Consider the following 19,549-nt stretch of genomic DNA (forward strand, 5'->3'; position numbering starts at 1 on the left):
TTGAATATACTTATTCAAATAGTTAGTTATAAAAAAAAATTATGTGTAAAATCGCGTTTTTTCAGGAAAGACACGTATATAAATTAATTTAAAAAGCAAAATCTTATCTAAATGTAAAATTTGATCTAAATCTTTAGAGGCGTTCTTGAAATACACAAAATAAATAAGTTTGTATATATACAACAATTACTTGTTTAAAGTTATAAGATTAATTTCCATAATTAATTTTATTCAACCAGTTTGTATATCTAACAGTTTATTTAGAGCAAACTAATAGGAGTCAAAACTGCAAAGTATGGAAGAAAAGTAACTGCACTTTTTACAGATACGAAGGACATTAAACAAATCATGTTTAATTTGAGCCTTCGTATTTTCCATTCTAATCTACAATATAAAATGGCGAGTGAATATTTCCACTAATATCAACTCAACGGTAAGATGACAAAAAAAAGTTACATTGGAGTCATTTGAAGGAATTTTGAATCGTCATTATAATTCCAAATGACTTGCGTCCTTTTCTATAATTATGTGAAAAAAGGAAATAATATAATTAAGAAAAAAATCCACTTAAATATGACTTCGGTAAAAATAATTAGGCTTGCACTTTTTTTTTTTTTATTTCGCGTCATTTTTATTTAATTAGAAAACGGTTGTTTGTGCCAGTACTTAATTAGACAAAATTATTGATTTTGCCAAACTTAATTAGTAAACTTTAAGTCCTAAAATCAATAAAATTTTAACCTCAAAATGTATTGATTCTTTTTGTCGGGAAAAAAATTAACCAGTACCTACCTATTTTTTCTGTAGTTCATTTATTTTTAGCACTTAAGTCCCACATCAATTTTTGACAGTTATAACAACCCTATTATAAATATTCGTAGCTATATTTTTACCATAGATTTACGTTAAAGAAAAAAATAGCTCTCATATGTACAATGTCGTAAGGATGATTTCATCGTAGATAGTTGCAAAAACAGTATACAGGTTATCGATACAGTAGAAATGATAGCATTTTTGAGAAAGCTAGGACATAAAATGTCGATTGCTTCCGAATTCTTCTTGTGGATTATTTTCAAAAGATCATATATTGAAATTAATAAAAAAGAAAATATTCAACTTAAAAACAATATATTCAAATCTGAGATGAGAGCATGAACAAATACAATGCATATAAAATTCAAAAAAATAAATATTGTAAATACAAAACAGGGCTAAATTATTAAATAGGATAGTTAGATTAATAGAATCTAGGCGCGTCACAAATTTGGGTCCGAGGCATTTGCATTATTATTAAGATAATTTAATTATCTTAATTGCTTTCCTTCATTGACAATGAATGGAATTGCTTTCACTTCATTAACAAAAGCAGCAAATTTCAAATTTTCAAATTAAAATCAACTACCATTTAAATTTCAGATTTTTCTACGTTTCAAAACTACTTGAAAATTAAGGGATTTTTTTTTCATATATTTAAAATCACTTGCAAACCAATATCGCTCAATTCTCAGAAGTTAACAAACCTTGGAAAACTTTATATCAGTTTTTACATTGTATTATTATTTTTGCAATTTTTTTAATCATTTTAAAAATTTATTTTGAATTACTTTATTACTTTCAAATATTGTGATTTTTATTAGCGTAAAATTACTTATTTTTTTAAAAAAATTTCGTACAAAATATTGAAATCAACTATTTTGAAGGTGATCTGCATTTCAGTTTTTATTTCATTTAGTCATAATATTTAATTACTAATTTAATAATATTTATTGCTTGAAAACTACTTATAGAGATTAAATTAAGATCAATAAATAATTTCGGTTTCGAAATCTGGAAACGTGGAAAAAGGGGAGGGGGTTAACAGAAAACTTGCACTATCCCCCATACACATACAAGAATTAATCCGATTCTGGCGCGAAATATTTTATAGAGAATGATTGCTTCTGAAATAAATAAAAAAAAGTTATTTCTGAAGAAAAGAAGTTTTGAAGAAAAAGTTATTTCTGCGTAAAGAAATATTTCACTCGGGAAATTTCAGATTTTATTAGCATGGTATAGATATCAAGAGGTTAGGGATTAACAACCAGTTGATCCAAAATGTGAAATCTCTTTATCGTTATGATTATTCTATTGCCATTCTTGATAGTATCCGAATGATAGTACGAGCCTGTTTTTAACGCAGAGATTTTATGACATTCAACTATTATTATAAATTCCTTGTAAGAAATAAATAGAAAAATAGATTTGTCACATTCTACACATGCTAAAAGTTGAAAAAAAAATTTATAAATATTTTAATTGAATAGAGTTATTATTATTTTTTTCTTTTTTTAATTTGGACTATTTGCAGCAAAAAGGAAGACTGATAAAAATCCATAGCATTTTTTAAGTAGGAACAAAGAGTGGAAAAACAACACGTGTGGTAAAAATATGCTTCAAATATTTTAAAAGTGCAATAATTATTTCTTGTTTAATTATAACTTCGAATTATTTACCTTGTATTTTGTTTTAAAGAGGTTTACTTTAATGAATTTATACTGGCAACCATACATGTTACTTGATTTCCTACCCTGATAATTCGGTTGAATGCATCGGTCAGCTGAAAATTTTGTTTTAACATCTTATTACAGTTTCCCACTATGACAAAAAATGATAAAGTTATTCTTTTACCTTCTGTTAACTGAACAAAACTGAAACAGGACGATTACAATTCTTTAAACATTTAGCAAATTGTAAAAATCCTTTTGAGTTCAAAATCATATCATTAAATTAATAGGCACTTATTAAAATTTTTATAAAAAAGTTTATTACTCATAGATATATAAAGAGGAAACATTTGAAAATAATTACAGTTATAAATAGCAACAAATTATTAAATGAGAAATTTAAAAAATAGCACTTAATTCGATTTTGAAAACTTAAAAAAATTAATTATAACGATCCCTTTAAAGAAACTTATTTTTACTAGTTTATTCTCTATTTTTAGAAAAAGTTTTATTGGAAATTAAAAGGACGATTAAATTTGTCTCTGTAAGTAGAACAGAAATGCTTGGACAAAAACGTGACGCACTTTTTCAAGAAGACAACACTTATTGAAAATCCATTAAAAAGCCATTTCGTAGTTTGTGCTTTGAGTTAATCAATTTTTGAAGCTAACAGTTTCCTATTGTGGAACATAAAAAGATAAATATTCAAAAAAAATCAATCGAGTTTATTTATTTATTATTTAAAATTTCTGCTTTTGTATGGTATGTGGAACACTTGCTACGTCTCATTTATTGTAAATTTTGCATATACTTTCCTGGAACTAGATAACATTTATTGCAGTAAATTTAGTTCAATATTAGAAATTTCTCATAAACATTTTAAAGTTATAAACGAAAGCATTCTTTCTTAAGTAAAAAATAAATTTAAAAAGTGATTTCAGTCTTTTAAATAAGATTTAAATTTAAAAATTTATTTATAAGCATTATTTAAGTATTCTTTCTGTTGATTAGACATTTAAAATGAATAATTTAGTGCATACAAAAGTACTTATCAAATTACTCGTCAGAAATTTCTTTAATGGCAGCTAATATTTTATTATTAAAGTTAAAAAATTGAGAGTTTTTAGTATGTTTTATTTGAAATTAATTACGAGTTAAAATAAGTTGTTTAACAAATAAATGAACAAATATTTTTACTGAGCTTTTGCTCTCTTTCCAATTCAAATTCAATCTTTAAATACTCAAAAGATGAACAAATTAGAGTTCATTATTCATAAGTGATGATTTTTAGTTCCTGGACCTCTTCTTTTTTAGATGGAAATAGGGATGGAAAAAAAGCAAAACACACACACACACACACAAACAAACACACACACAAAAAAAAAAGAATATCAAAGACATTTTTAAATGCTAATTATTGGTTGATAATCAAAATGAGAGAAAAAATGCTCTATTGAAATAAAAATAAAATTAATGTACTTTAAGTTCCAGAAAATCTGCATTTATAATACAAATATTCAAATGTTAATAACTGAAATAAATTTTATGGGAACAGGATGAATACATAAATCAATTTTTAGAGACTGCGATTTAAAAAGACAGGGAAACTTAGCTTTTATCTAGCATACGGATGGGAATGATTGTTTTAAATAGCAGTTCCGATGTGCTTAAAATTATATATTACTGATATAAAATTTATCTAAAAAAGAATAATTGTTTATATTTGTCGAAAATAAAACAAAGACGGCTTTTAGTGATCTCATGAAAGAAAACACCATGCTTTCGTAACGACAAATTTTCATTTAAAAAATATCACGAATTTTACTCTACTTATGATCTAAAATTAAAAGCTCGTTTCCTGAAAAATGAAATGGAAACTATTTTCTTTCAATACAAATACAAGGAAAAAAATCCCCGTTACATCCTTCAAAGTTAAAAGACAGAAAGAGAGAGAAACTACTTTTTTAAAAATCTGTATTGACATCCGTTAGATGATTATCGCGTTTGTTTGATTTTTTATGAAATGTTTTTTCAGCTGCAGTGGCAACAGGCGAACGCATCTGTTTATCGATCGAAATCTTGTTTTTTATTCCGTCCCGTTATTTTATTTAGAATCTTTCCGAATCCTGCAATGTTTTTATGGGATGGGTCTCAAAAATAATCGGGTGCATCGATAGTATTTTTTTAACCCTTAGCTACGCTCATTTGCAGAAACGTTAACGCTTTCAAGCATCGACGGTTGTGGAACAATGATACTCTTTGACAGAGATAAGTTTTTTCCCCTCCATTTCTTTTTTCTTTTCCGCTTATTCGATAGTAGGAAAGAGTTTTCTGAAACCTGAAAGGGTTAGACCTTAAAATAAACGGGCAACATTCGATGAACTTTAGGGAATACTAAAATAAAAGTTATATTGTGAATTTCAGAAAAAAAATCCCTTGCCTTTCAAATATGATTCTTTTTCGACAAACAGGAAATAAACATATGTATCTTTAATGTCATTAACAGAGCAACGGTGTACTTGATTCTCTGCTTAAAATTTGATATTTGAACATTATATTTTTTTGTACAAATTTGCATTTTGCAAACTTTTGTACATAAATTATTTGTTAGAGTTTTGAAATCGCGTTTTTCTTTCTTACATTTTTTTTTAAATCACTGGCAATTTTTTAAGATATTATAACTGGAAAGTTCACGTTTTTTGATGTTTGGAATGATATCAATTAGAATTATCCAGGTTATATTTCGCATAACAAAAACTTCTGAAATCTGCGTTACAATTGTTTTTACCAACGCCTCATATTTGGTAATCGTATCGTTGCTACAACAGTTATTCATAACAAATTTAGTTGTCCATTAGAAAAGATCCGAAGACCTAATAGTAAAATAAAATTTAATTTAATTCTTAAAAACAAAAAAAGATACCTTTGTTTTGATATTATGAAGATAGGTTATCGTCTTCGAAAAGATAAAGATTGAAATTCGAAACTTATTTTGGTGTCGGTTTTTTGATATGAAAATTTGCTGGAAGTTTGACACAATTCAAATAATTGGAATCTTGATATAGAAAATTTGAATGAATGATATGAATTTGATATGATTGAGAATTGCTTGTGAAAAGCTACCATTATTAATAACCAATGAATATTAATCAATTTTTCATTATGCAAACAAATAGTTTTTTATATTATCCGAAAAAAAATTAAGATTTGCTGGAATAATCCGCCAGATAAACCAGTATTATGCTTCTTAAAAAGCTACGTTAAGCATTCAAAATTCTTTCAGAAGAAGGAGAAACGATGCGATACTTCTATTATAAGATTTATTTCTTAGAAAATGACTTGAAAACTGGAATACATCTTTTCTACTTTTTAAGTGAATTTTACTTGCATTGTTACATCGATTTGATTTCGTGCAACGAATGCGCTCTAAATATCTCAATGCAAATAACGAATTCAATCGCTCTTTAGAATATCGTTATAATTCTGTACAAGAAATAGAATTTGGAAAAACTTCTGTTTGATCTTAATACTTAAAATTTAGAGATAATATTTACTGAGGATGATTTAATTATCCAAAAACCAGAAAAATAAAATATTGTGCAAATTAGATGGCGTGTTATTTTGCTGATTCTAACTTTCTGCGGAATTAATAGCCAGTCTATAATGTGATACGCATAGTGACGTATTGACCTGCTGTTGGAAATTTATCATGTTACTATGTAACTGATTCTCCTATTGACATCAGGAATTAAAAAGAATAAGATAATTAACAAATTCCATGAATTAATTTCATGGCATTAATGATTGCAAAATTTTATATAAATCACGAAAAAATGTTAAATGAAAATCAATAATCATAATAAGCATATAACTTTATAGCTTAGTCAATAACCCTGGATATTTTAATGTAACCCTAAGTACAATTATGATGAGGAGATTTTAAAAAATGCCATTTATAGAGACCTGCTCAAAAAACTATATAAAGCAATAAGACAAATGCAAAGTAATGAAAAAAGTAAGCATATATAGGATGATTTTAATTTCAAAACCATATAATTTCTTAACGGCTTTAGGAAAACTTTTCAATTTGAAGGGGTCTTAATAAACATAAGAATGCTTTATAGAAAAAAAAAGAAATCCTTGCTGGCTTACTCTGTAATCGAATCCCGCGATGTCTCGAATGGCATTTCTTCGTTCGATGAGTTGTCGTGTCTTGACCACGTGAGCACCTTGCAGGAGCTCCTCCAGATTCTCGATGTAGTCGATGGCATTCCGGAGGATCTCCACTTTGGGTAGTCTCTGGTTTGGATTGGGACACGTCCTACGCTTCAGAATTTCGAACGCCTCGTTCACCTGTTGTAGCAGAACAATACTTGTTGTATATTTCATCTCTAAGCAGTTTACATTATAACGTCTCTCTTTTAATAGGATGATCACTTTAGTTTAATATTTCAGAACAGGTTAATGATTAATTTTAAATCAATCTTCTTTTTATATTAACTTTATGGATATGTATTTATTTTTATTTATCTGATATAACACGATGATGATATCTTGACATTTATCGGTTATGATTTACATTGTTATCGGTTATGATGACCTTTATTGGCTGTGACATCAAGATCTCGATGATATTTTCGATTCTGTTCCCGATAATTTGGTTATTTGATTGAAATTTTGAAACATTTCTTTTTAGAGCATGATTTCTTATGATTTTTTTCAGTTCGCGACATTTTCTTGGGTGTAAAAAGTGGTCACGAACCCGTACACGACGGAAAACTTTTATCAAAATCAATGGAAATGCTGGAAAATAAATGAGAAAACTAAGCCTTTTTCTTAATAATGACTTAACGAGAATTTAGTTAAAAATGATCATTTCTTTAACTGTTAAATTCCTTTTGGTGATTTTTCGCCCATTATTTTCTTACAACAGTGTTGAAGAATTGAAACAATAGGCTTCAGTGGAAATTCTTAGACTCCCTACTTTTTTTATGCGGCCCTAGTTGTCCTTAAAATCCGTTGTTCAAGAAACCTTATTTTTGAGTATAATGCTATTAAAAAAATGAATTATTGCTTAACAAAAAATATTGTGACATCCATGCCGAAATCATAAGAAAATAGAATGGTATTTATCTGTAAAAGTAAAAAATTTCTAAAGTTTTGTTGCTAATGATATTAGAGCATTTTATTAAAATCAGAGTATGATTTCCTCCATAAAATAAAATATCAAGTGAAAAATCAAAGAATTACATCCTTAAGAGATATTCATTATTGCATCGAAATTTTTTAAAGATATTCTATCGTTCAGATCCCAGAAATGGTGAAGATTTCAAAGAATTTGCTATAATTTGTTCCGATATGGTTAATTTCGTGCAGATAGAATTAATAATAATTTGAATCTCTGTGAGCTGTTTCAAAACCTCGCTGTACGCCGTTCATTGATGTGGTAGCTATCAATGATAATTAAGAAGTAATCTATATTGACAGCAAGAGAATTTTTTTAGATTTTAAAATATCAGATAAGAATGAATTTGCTTTCACCAATGTATGATATAAATAAAATATTTCTCTTGCTTTATTTTTATTCAATTCTATGAATTTTACAGCTTTTATAACCTGATGTCAAGATGTTCAGTCAAGTTTGAAAAGATGTAAAATTGTCCTTTGGAAATAGCACAAAACGTATCAACACCATTATCACGACATTGACCAATATCAGAATGTCGGACAACATCATGGAGATACCGTGCAATATCTTGTTCTAATAGGGTCGATGGCCTCTCTCGTGCAAAGAATGTACTTACTTCATATATATAGTTGGAACATTATGCTTTCGTTGACATTATGCTTTCAAGACGAAAGTAATAGCACTGAAAGCACGAAAATGTTTTTGCCTCTAAAAACTGTTACGATGAAGTTATTTGATTAGGTTTTACCATATTGAATTTCAATTCTTTTTTTCTGTGTTTCGTAATGGTACTCACCTTCCTGAGACGTCTTCTCTCTCTCATGGTGGCCGCTTTCCTCCTATCCACCGTCACCGTCTTCCTCTTGCACGCCTTGCAAGCCCACAGGAGGCACCGGCGGCGTTCCATCGGTCCTTCGTCTTCCGTCCCATGAACGTTCCCCGGACCTCCTTCGGGCCTCCTGTGGATGGACGCTGGAGCCAGGACGTGCTGTTCCTCTTCCTCGTCCTCCACATCATCTCGACCATCGTCCTCACTGCTCGAAACGGTTTTACCTTGGGGATGCTGTTGGGAGGGATATGAGCAGTGGTATTCACTGTGCCGCAAACTAGAAAGGAACGAATCAAATATAGCATGACAAATGAAATGATACATTGCAATAAAGCTTTCAGAAAAATCTATTCGTTTTTTTTATGGTTCTTTATTGTATGAAAATGAATAATATTCACAAACCGATTAGACAACAGTTTTTGGATTTTGTTCCCTTGGGTTGAATGTTATTTCTTCTTATACGCTGGTGAACTATAATTCACAGTACAGATTTTATACGATGATGCAAAATTTGTTTTTTATGTATAGATTACTAAATCAAATGATCTTAAGAAAAGAGCAAAAATATCGCTATGTAGTGGTGTAAGACAATTTATAGCTTTATTCTGAAACTTTTTTCCATTCAATGCCACTTTAAAAATTATTAATAATACGAAAATGTATTTATCATTATAAGGTATGTCTCTATTTTCTAAAATTCAATATACTAAATTTTTCATAGATTCTACAATCAAAAAGAAAGAATTGGACGCTATTAAACATGCATCACAACGTGTAATTGTTAAATGTTCTTCTATAATTATTGATTGACATCGAATAGCATTATTTCGAATGAATATATTATCTGTCTGTTCATTTGAATTTTCGTCAATGTAAACTAATTTAATAATCTAACTTTTGTTGTTAATTTCTTTAAATCACATTCTTTTAAAGCAACATTTCTCATCCTTTCTTTAGCTGTATACCTCTTAACCAATCATCACTGCTCGATTCATTCCAATCCCCCCCTTTTTCTATATTATTTAAGCTTACGTAATTTTACAATAATAACACCATAATACAGGGCTAGTTTCATTTTCACCAGTTTGTCAAAAATGGTGTATATAAGAAACAATTAAACGCATTTAATTAAATTAAAAATTTCTAAGCGCATTTAATTGAAGCTCGGAGATTGTTTGGCAGCTGTAATTTAAAATCCAGATCGGAAAATGACAATGAATGTCAATTTTTTCTAATGAAATATAAATTTAGATTAGAAATACCAATTATTTCAGCAGCTTTTCACGTTCAATTTATCAATGCCGAACATTACATCTTTTTTTCCCACTCATCCTTTAAATCCATTTCAAACGCCCCTACAACAGGTTGAGAAGAATTGTTTTAGAATCTTTATTTTTTAAACTAACTGGCACAGTTTTTTACAGGCTTACCATTCTCTGTCGGCATAGTGGAAATGCTGGGAAGCAGTCGTCGGCGATGTGGATGCTGAGGATCTCGAGTTGAATGGTGGATAGAAGCTCGTGTCTTCAGCTGTCAGACGGTGCCTCGCTTCTAAGGAGCAGTTTCTGGAGGGGGAAAGATATACAATCTTTATCACCGAAGAATTTCGAGGTCATAAATGCAAAGAAAATTTCTTAGTTCCTTTCTAATCCAAACAAAAAATTTTGGAGAAAAAATGTGTAGCGTTTGCAAAAAATATGCATCATTTATTTATTATCGCTCTTTAACTTTTTTTCCTATTTATAATATGAAAAACAGGTTTTATACCCAACTTAATAACGTCTCATTTTCAACGTGTATTGAAAAATCGTTTGGAATTCTGTATTTTTCGTTGAGAATATTCTTGCTTCAGTTTCAGGATTTTAAAATGTACATTTCGATACGAAAACAATAAATTTACATACTATGTTTCTGATGTTTTTCACTTTTCCAAGAAAAGATATAAGAAATAATCTTTTTCAAATTTTTATTTTTAAAAATTTTATTGCTGCAAAGAATTTATTAAACTTATGTAATTTTTTTTAATGAGAAGTTTTTTTATTTTTTCTTATGCATTATAATTTATTCATAATCAAGTGGCAACACTAATTATGTTAATAATTAATCAACATCTAAAAAAGGTAATCAAGAAAAAGGGAACAGAAATGTAACAAATCTAAGTTGGCAAATGTTTATAAAAATAGGCAATCCATAATTATAAACTCTTCAATACTACAGAAAAATTTAACAGTACACCGAAACGGCATTAGATATCAAATATTGTTACATTACTTGTATTCCTTGAGTATGATATGACATCGCGAATATTTAATAAGTCTTAAAAATACTACACAATATTTAAGTGTTGAGTCATACATATTCTCTATTCTACCCTACGATAATTGTGGACTTAATATTATGCGCGCGTGTGTGCGTTTGCGTGTGCGCTCCTATTCTCACTACTTAAGAATGATACCTGGAATATCGAAGCCTCTCTTTGAATCTCCCAAAAGGATACTTTAGCTTGCGTTTTAAATTATTCACGAAATGCAAATTAGCAGGAAATTTTCGTATACAAACTGCATAACTGAATCCATTCATGTATGTACTCAAAAAAAACCCCTTTAAAGTTAACGTTGTAATATAATTTTCAAGTTGTAGCAGGATCTCTGAAATTGAAATTTCTCTTTTTGCACCTTTAAAGTAGCAAATTTTTCAACTACTTTTCCTAAAATTATGTTATTCTTCATTCATTGGTATTTGTAAAAAACAATATCTAACTCATTTCGATTTTTTTTTTTTTTTTTTTTTTTTTTTTTTTGCCTAAGAAGTAATGGGGGCTTTCAAAATAACTTGCATCTTTTCTTTGGCAAGGAAATGTACATTGTTAAGCCCAGTTTTATTTGCAGCTTTCAGTAAGACAATGCTCCTTTTCAAACATTTATTTCATATTAGCTTAAAATGTTTCAACAATGTCAAATTGATTTTAAAAAATTGCTACTTATATTGTTAAACTGCTACTTATATTGTTACTTACTACATATTACGAATAAGAATATAAAAATGTGGAATCATCATAAAGTAAAAGCTATTTAAAAATTACTCTTTGTCAGGAAAAAATTAAGCATCTAGAGTAGTCTCCTCAAAACTTTCTCGCATATTCACTGGTAACAATGTTATCCCTTTCTCAACAGTATAAAATTGTGGATTTTAGGCGAGGCCATGAATGCCACGAGTACTCAGATTTTTATTTTCAGAGCACCACATATGAGAGTTATGAATTTCGTTGTGCAGTGAAGGAAACCGGTATGTGTACATTAATTTCATGGCATTAGTGAAGCATATTTACGAAATATCGATCTTTCGCGTGAATCTAAAACATGTACTAAATCTAGCGTGCAATCTTTAGCCATTAATCGCTGACATGCAGTTAATACGCAAGTACCAAAAAAAATCCAATATAACTTTTACCAATTGAAAAATGTAATATTTGATTCAGAATTACATAGTCACATATAAAATTTCATATGTTTAAGTCATTTCATTTTGAGTTTTGTGCTTTTATGTTTTTGAAACTGCATATCGACAAACAGTCAACTCCTTTAAAATTTGATTCTAAATTTGATATATATCTACATTTTATATGTTAAATTTGTGCACGAAATTTTATTTATCCAGCTTTCTTCACTTTGTAGTTACTGTGAATAACTTACATTTAGACAGCCGGACCGACCGGCTTTTAACTCAAAATGTGCTAAAAATATCTACAAATTTCATCTGAAATTTATATGCCAAATTTCAATGGTCTAGCTCAATGCGTTTTTGAGTTATCGTTTTCATAGACAGACAAATTGACTAACATAATTCCAAGTATGGAAAACATGGAAATTCTTCAAAATATCGAATTCTAATTGACGATTACAGTACTTCCAATTTGCCTACTTAGTATACGATTAAGTAGAAAGTAACAAAATAATTAAAGTAGAAAACATTCCAAATAAGATAAATGTTTTCATGTTTTTTTACCTGTTGTCTTCTGAAGATGTCGATACTTCAGAAGACTGGCACCGAAGGCTTCCTTCGACGTTCCTGTCAAATCCATAGTTGCCGTTGATGTCATTAGTACTGATCACTGTATTCATTGAGTAGTGCTCGTCCGCGGAGCGCTGTGATTGGTAAGTACCATCCTCAACACTGGTGAAGTACCGCCCTGAATTGTACTGGCAGTGGTACTCGGTCCTGGAGAACTCTTGGTTGCTGCTGTAACTTGACTCATAATTACTCCTGTGCGTGGTACTTGTCACATAAGGCGGTGTAGTTGTCGGTGGTGGCGTTTTCTGGTAACGACAACTTCTCATTTCGGGTACCATCATAATATCTAGAGTTAGAAGAAATTGCATATAAATCCCGACTCGTTTTAAAAAAAGTTTAATTTTGGATTTTTTTTTATTTATAACTTTCTAAGAGAGAATATATAACATTATTTGCTGTGAAGCATGATGCAGTTTGAAGACAGTGAAGATACTTTTAATTTTGTGACGTCGTTTTATTTAATTTTGAAGAAGCAAGCATATGTACAAGCGACGAGCACACAGAGCGACACAGAAAGGAATGAGGAAAAAGCTCTTGGACATTTTATCTCTGGTCTTATATAACCTATGATTCTGATAGGGAAAATATTTCTTTACAGTGCTAATGTATTGAGATTTCAATAGGGATTTTCGTTATACGCGTGGACAAGGTAGGGGAAACACAGGGAGATTTTAAAAAAGAATTTGCCTGATCAGCGGTATTTTATCTCTTCACGCGCAGTGTGGGAAAGTTAGATTTTAGCTGATTCAACAATTTAACAAAGCTTCTCTTGAATTAATTAAGTGGAGACAGTGGAATTGGATCACGAAATAAGAGAATATTTTAGAATGAAGTTACTAGGGGCTAAATTAGGATAAAATCTTGAAAATTAATTAAATTGAAATTAGAGTTAAAATATCATTACATATGTAGTGATTGGATTTTGAAGCGTAAGAAAATAAACGTTCATAGATGGCGCTAGGCAACTAGCGCGAGTGTAATTAAAAGAGTGATGTCATTCGAGTGTTGGCTCTTGGAGGAGAAGGAGTTACTGAGCAGAGTAACTCGAACGAATCTGCAATAAATTTGTTAAGTTTTCTATTTGCCTATTTTTTCAAAGCACTCACGAACCAGCCACGACAACATATATATATCCAGGAAAGAACCAGAAGAGTACTTTGACAACCCCAAATATTGACGTAAAAGGTTAACGAGTGAGTCTATGGTTCCAGAAGTTCTTCACAAACCACGTGTCAACATGCTTCATTCAAGTTATCGGATTTAAGAGTAAGCTCGTGGTTCCGGAAGGTTTTCAGAAACACTTGTTAATAGGCTTCATTCCAGTTATTTGATCTAAAAATCAAGCGTGGTTTTAATAATTAATTGGTTACGAGATCGGGATATTTAATGCTTGATATTACGATTTAGATACATAATAACAAACGGAAATTAAATAAGTAAATTCAAAGAGGTCCTATGTTAAATTATAATGAGGTTCATTTATTAGAGGATATAGTAGCTGATGATCAGCTTTTTATGGATCCTAAGTGAAAATTTCCGTTTTGGATTGAGATCATATAAGCTGAAATGTGTTCGAAAATGATGCATCTTCACATTCTTATAGTTTTTATTAATAGAAATCATTGATCAGATATTCTTGATTTAATTATTTGAGAGAAATATTCAAGTTTGATGCCTTTAAAACTACATAGTTTTTTTCTTTCATTTCGTAAAAGCCTTTAACATTAAAAATAATTAAGCTTAATTTGATTTATTTGAAAATTTCTTTTTTTATCAAACCTTTACTAATAACGTAATTTAAAGAACTTTGACTTCATGTATAATATTTCCACTATTTTATGAATATGACCTTATAAATTTAAATTGGAAAAATAATGTTGATGGACAGAAAGTAATTTTTGTGACATGATTTAATCATTGTCTTTGATAGTGCGTCGTTTCTTAAGTAATTGCAATACCGTTTTGTATAAAATATGACAGAATCTCAAGTGTTACATCTTCCTCCGCCATTAAAAACACAGAAATTCCTCTTCACAATTTAATAATTTGCTTCCTTCTATAGTTTTAACATGTTTTTATTAACTTGATTTCTTCTCTATTTATCTGTTCAAATAGGGATGATTTGCATTCGATTTTAAAATTGCTTCCGATGAGCTAGACTTGAAACTTTAAACATAGGTCAGAATTAGATGACAAGGCAATAATAATTTTAATCAAAAATCTATATCTAAATCTGTTAGGTAGAGATTTTTTTTCATAGGGAAGTTAGCTTAAAATCGATTGCAGAATTTCACACATAAAATATTTAAAAGCAGAAAATATTTATTTAAATTTAAAAAAAATGTAAGATAATACCCCGTATTTAAAACGGAATAAAAATGTAAAACAATCACTAAAAAATAATTTCGAATTTTTAATCTCAATTTTTCAGGATAATCTGTATGGGCTTATAAATCTTTATGAGAGTAGGAGAAATTATTTTGTACTCTTACCACAGAATAAATTTCTCCTAAAAATCAAGATTTCTAGAAATTTATAAATTGAAAATGATGGCCATTTTCTAGCTCTGTCTTTTGTCATCATTATACAGATTTTGTTATCTAGTTTTATGGCGTTGATTGTTAAAAAAGATCCTGAACAACAAGTTCATTGTAGCTTTCCCTCGGGTCTAGTTCACCGTTCTGGTTCACTTGCGAAAAAGTTTGTGGGGGACGCCTGATCTCATAATCAGATACTTTAAAGATCTAATCAACTCGAAAACTGGGACGGTTTCGTGTGTACCTAGAAACTCCGGCTCATGACATATATTAAGGGAATATGAAAACAAAATCCTTATTTTCTTTGAAATCTTATGTAAAAAAATATCGTTCTTGACGATGAATGTAACGTTATTTTTAAACATTTACATTCGGCTTTTTGAAGTTTTGAAAAATTTAATTAAACTTCTGTGTTCTAAGCTCTCAACCAAATATTTAAGATTACAACTGAATTATAAATGTTAAAATAAGAATAAAAATTCCAAAAAAAGAAGCTGTATGAATAGTTAGCAAAGTTTTTATATTTGCACATTTAATGGCAACTTAATATGACAGTTCGTAAAACTTACGAATAACAACGTCACCGATGAATAATATAGAACATATTTTTACGTTATTAAGAAGGCAGAAAGATTTCTATAAAATTAAACAACTGTCATTATAAAAGTGGAGGAGTGTTTTTTTTTAAACATGGAATAGCGTTTGTTTAAATAGTTATAAATGCATTTGAGTCATGCTCATGATTATTTAACTTGGCTTTGCAACACATCTCTTAGCCTCCTCCATACTTTCAGCATTGTGTCCCGCCATAATTTGAAATATAATAATTTCTTTAATGCTTTCAACTTTTCAAAGATTACAAAAAAATTATTTTTAATTCTAATAGAGGCATGTAATGAGTTTTAATTTTTATTTTCTTCATTATAAAAAAATTCATTTATACTTTGAAATACTTATTTTTTTAAAATTATAAATAAAAAAGTGAAAAGTATAATAATTGTTTTCCCCATAATGAAGATAAATACTTTCCTATGTATATAAAATCCGAAGTGCTTTTTTTTAAATTTTATTTCATAGCAATTGTTCAAAATATGCTTATAAAATGCATTTATTTCTGAAAGTAAATATAAAAATTCACTGCCTTATTCAATTAAGATTACAAAAATATACATTGGTTATAATTTTGTTTACTTTTATATAATTAAAAGAGCTACATTAACAAAACATATTTAAATAACTAAACATATATATTTTCAATCTTTTAAAAGATACTCCCAATTCATTAAAGGATTGCAGGATTTTAATTCAGAACGTAAAATTAAGAATTAATGAAATTGTTATTGTACTTCTGACATTAAAACAGAAAATAGTATCGTTATTTGGAGGCTTAGCTGTCTAAAATATTATCGTTCTTTACATCCACAACAGCTTTCATTTCCATAAAGTCCAAAACTTATTTTCTCGATTTTTTTTTTTTTTTTTTTGTTTCATTTACCTCAGTTTTGCTAATGAGGTTTACAAACTACAGTTAATATGCGCCTCAATTGCTAATTTATTATCATCAATTTTTACATCAGCGTATGAAATTTTATTAATTATATCTAGTAGTTGTGGCGATAACAAATGGAAGTTAAAAATCTCGTTGTGTATATCACATTAATCACATTTCAGTTCACTGATATACAGCTTTTTCAACGACCGTGACACAAGTAAGCAATAATAATAATAATTTTTTTAAATTCTGGGATGAATAACCTCCTTTATGCTTGTAAAAAATAGAGATAAACACGTAAACAATAGAGTTTTGTAGATATAGAGCCAATTAAAATTGGACTAAATTGGTAACTTATAATTATATTCTTTCTTATGAGCTTTTTGAAAATCTTAAATCATCGAATATCCACTGCATAACGCTCCGAAGCTTAAATTTTTTTTCTTTGTTCTAGCAATTTTACAGCAAAAACCTCTAAATGAACAAGAGAGAAATTTTAATTCCAATTAAATGTGAAAATGCAATTTTTGCTATAGCACATTTCTTTCAGATTGCAAGTGGTTGCATAAATTTTGGTTGGTATTTCATTGGGATAAAAAAAAAATGATGCATGCATATTCATTATCCTACACACATTATGTCATCATACATATTTAATGTATGAAATCCACACTGTATTGCGACAAGGTAAATCAACAGGATCATTTTAATCTTTATTTGTGCTTGCATGTGCAATTTGCTATGTGTTTTAGCGCTTTACAGACTAGATCGTTTCATTTAGAGTTGCCAAACATGTTACATATATACTCTGAAAGGTGGGAATGTACACTTCAGAGCGAGTTTTTAAATTTTTATTAGAATTTTAATCAAGAATTAAACAATCCGCGTTTTCCCCCGAAAACTTCCAAAAATAATACAGTACAAAAATTATTTTTACGACATCTTAAATTTTTTTAAAAAGTAATTTTTTAATGGTATCTATTAGTTTGCCATAATATATTTTTAAATTTTTAATTATTTTTTAAAAAATATTTTAAGCATAATTCTTAAATATATATATCGCACAAAATAAAAACAAAATTTAATCTGCACGACCATGCTATGCTTGTAAAAAAAATTAGATTTTATTAAAGTATTGCCATCATGTTGACAAAAGCTCTAATTGAATGATTAAGAAGTTAATTCTCTCTGTAACTTAAATCTAGATAAGTTTAATTTTTAGCATGTGTCTGTGTGAAATAAAATTAAAATTAATGATATTTTCTAGAAAAATAAATGCAAAAAAAAGGTTTCTCTAACTTTTAAAATATCTGCATTATAATTCAATAATTCAATATTATTTAAGGCATTTTTTAAATATATATCGGATATCCATGTTACTCAACAAATTGCATACATGTAAGAAATACCATAAATTAAAAAAATATTTTGTAGTACACATAATATTTCAGTGCTGAAAGATTTTATTTTTTGCAATCATAATTTTTAAATACATGCTCGATTTCAGCAAAAAAAAAAAAGTATTAATTGAGGTTTGCTCACTTCTGTTTCAAATTTAAATTGGAAATTCTAGGGAAGATTTCTAAAAAAGCAGGGAAATGCGGAATACATTGAACAGAATCTTCTAAAATAGAATGACTTATGCGACTATCGAAATTTGAAATATATTTTGCTGAAGAAGTCATAAATGCCAAAATACATAAATTATTTAATTGAAAATTTTAGCGACCATAAATCGCGGCGAACCAGCTGGTCGCCAGTGACGGTTAGTAAATGCATAAATTTAAACCTAATATATGAAGATGGTAGAAAATCAGAAAAGAAAGGGAAAGAGGATAAATTTTTAACACATTTACGTACATCACTCTCTATATCTACAACTGTCTTCTATTAAAAGAACGAATTTCTCTTAAATCATCGACATGAACTAACTCCCATTCTGTCAAACACATTCTTCTTAGATGTCCAGTATTTTTTATTTGTCTTCTATATATGTAAAAAGACTAATAATTCATTTCCAATCCAGGTAAACAACTCTGAAAGTTGTTTAGTTGGCTTCGACCTCTAGTTTTCTTGTTTAGCTTTAGTTTTCTGCAATGGCATTTTTGTTATATACTCTACATTAAAATGCCAAATTAAACTAGTAATAAATAAAATCTAATCTTCATTTCGTCCCGAACGTTCCACTGGAAACCATTCCAATGCAGCGCCCACTACCTAGAAGATTATTGTTGCCATTTTATAGCAAATAAAAAAATTGTTGTGCCATTTTAATAGACGTCATCGATTATCTGTACAAAATGGCATCCTATTGGCGCATTATAATAAATAAAAAGTAAATGTTTTTGTTAAGAAACATTTTTCATGATTGCATTGTAGGAAAATAATCGAAAGATTTATTTCCCTCTATTATTAAATAGCAATTTGATTGTAAATTTTCAATAAAATACGAGTTCCTCCATTTTCTTTTTGAATGTAAATATTCCAAATATATTTAAATAAAGATAAAAATAAAAGAACTCGCATTTTATTAAAAACTTGCAATGAAATTGCTATTGAATAATTTTGGGGCATAATTTGTCATTGAATTTTAAGCTATGATAAATAGTTTATTTTTTAATTGTTTTATTAACACTTCTGTGAAAGTTATTAAAAAAAGCATCTATTATTATGGCTTTTATTTGTACTGCCGTAATTAATTAAATAAAGATTGTTAAAAAAAATCCAAATTTTGAAAGAAATAGAAGAAAAGTTAACGCTTCATCTTAAAAACATCGTGTTCTCCTCATCATAATTATAATGGATTTAGGTTTAGCTTATAACTTTTTATAACTAAAGAAAAAGAAAAAAAAATCTAATTATTGCGAAAAGAAATATTTCCTCTTTGATATATTTCTTTTTATTTCAGTAATTTCATTGATTTTTCTATCAATTTAATAGCATATAAAA

At 28.6% G+C, this 19,549-nt stretch overlaps 1 protein-coding gene across 1 annotated transcript in view; it reads right to left on the minus strand.

The window, feature by feature from the left end:
- Positions 1-19,549, minus strand: part of LOC129988438 (transcription factor SUM-1-like) — an 81,505-nt gene that overhangs the window by 51,996 nt on the left and 9,960 nt on the right. The window contains exons 2-5 of the mRNA XM_056096665.1: positions 12,506-12,857; positions 9,931-10,065; positions 8,468-8,777; positions 6,636-6,836 (exon numbers count right to left, since the gene is read on the minus strand). Of these exons, the coding sequence (XP_055952640.1) occupies positions 6,636-6,836; positions 8,468-8,777; positions 9,931-10,065; positions 12,506-12,852 (993 nt within the window). The 5' untranslated portion in view covers positions 12,853-12,857. The remainder of the gene's footprint in view (positions 1-6,635; positions 6,837-8,467; positions 8,778-9,930; positions 10,066-12,505; positions 12,858-19,549) is intronic.

Source organism: Argiope bruennichi, chromosome 10 (assembly GCF_947563725.1).
Source record: "Argiope bruennichi chromosome 10, qqArgBrue1.1, whole genome shotgun sequence".
Classification (NCBI taxonomy): domain Eukaryota; kingdom Metazoa; phylum Arthropoda; class Arachnida; order Araneae; family Araneidae; genus Argiope; species Argiope bruennichi.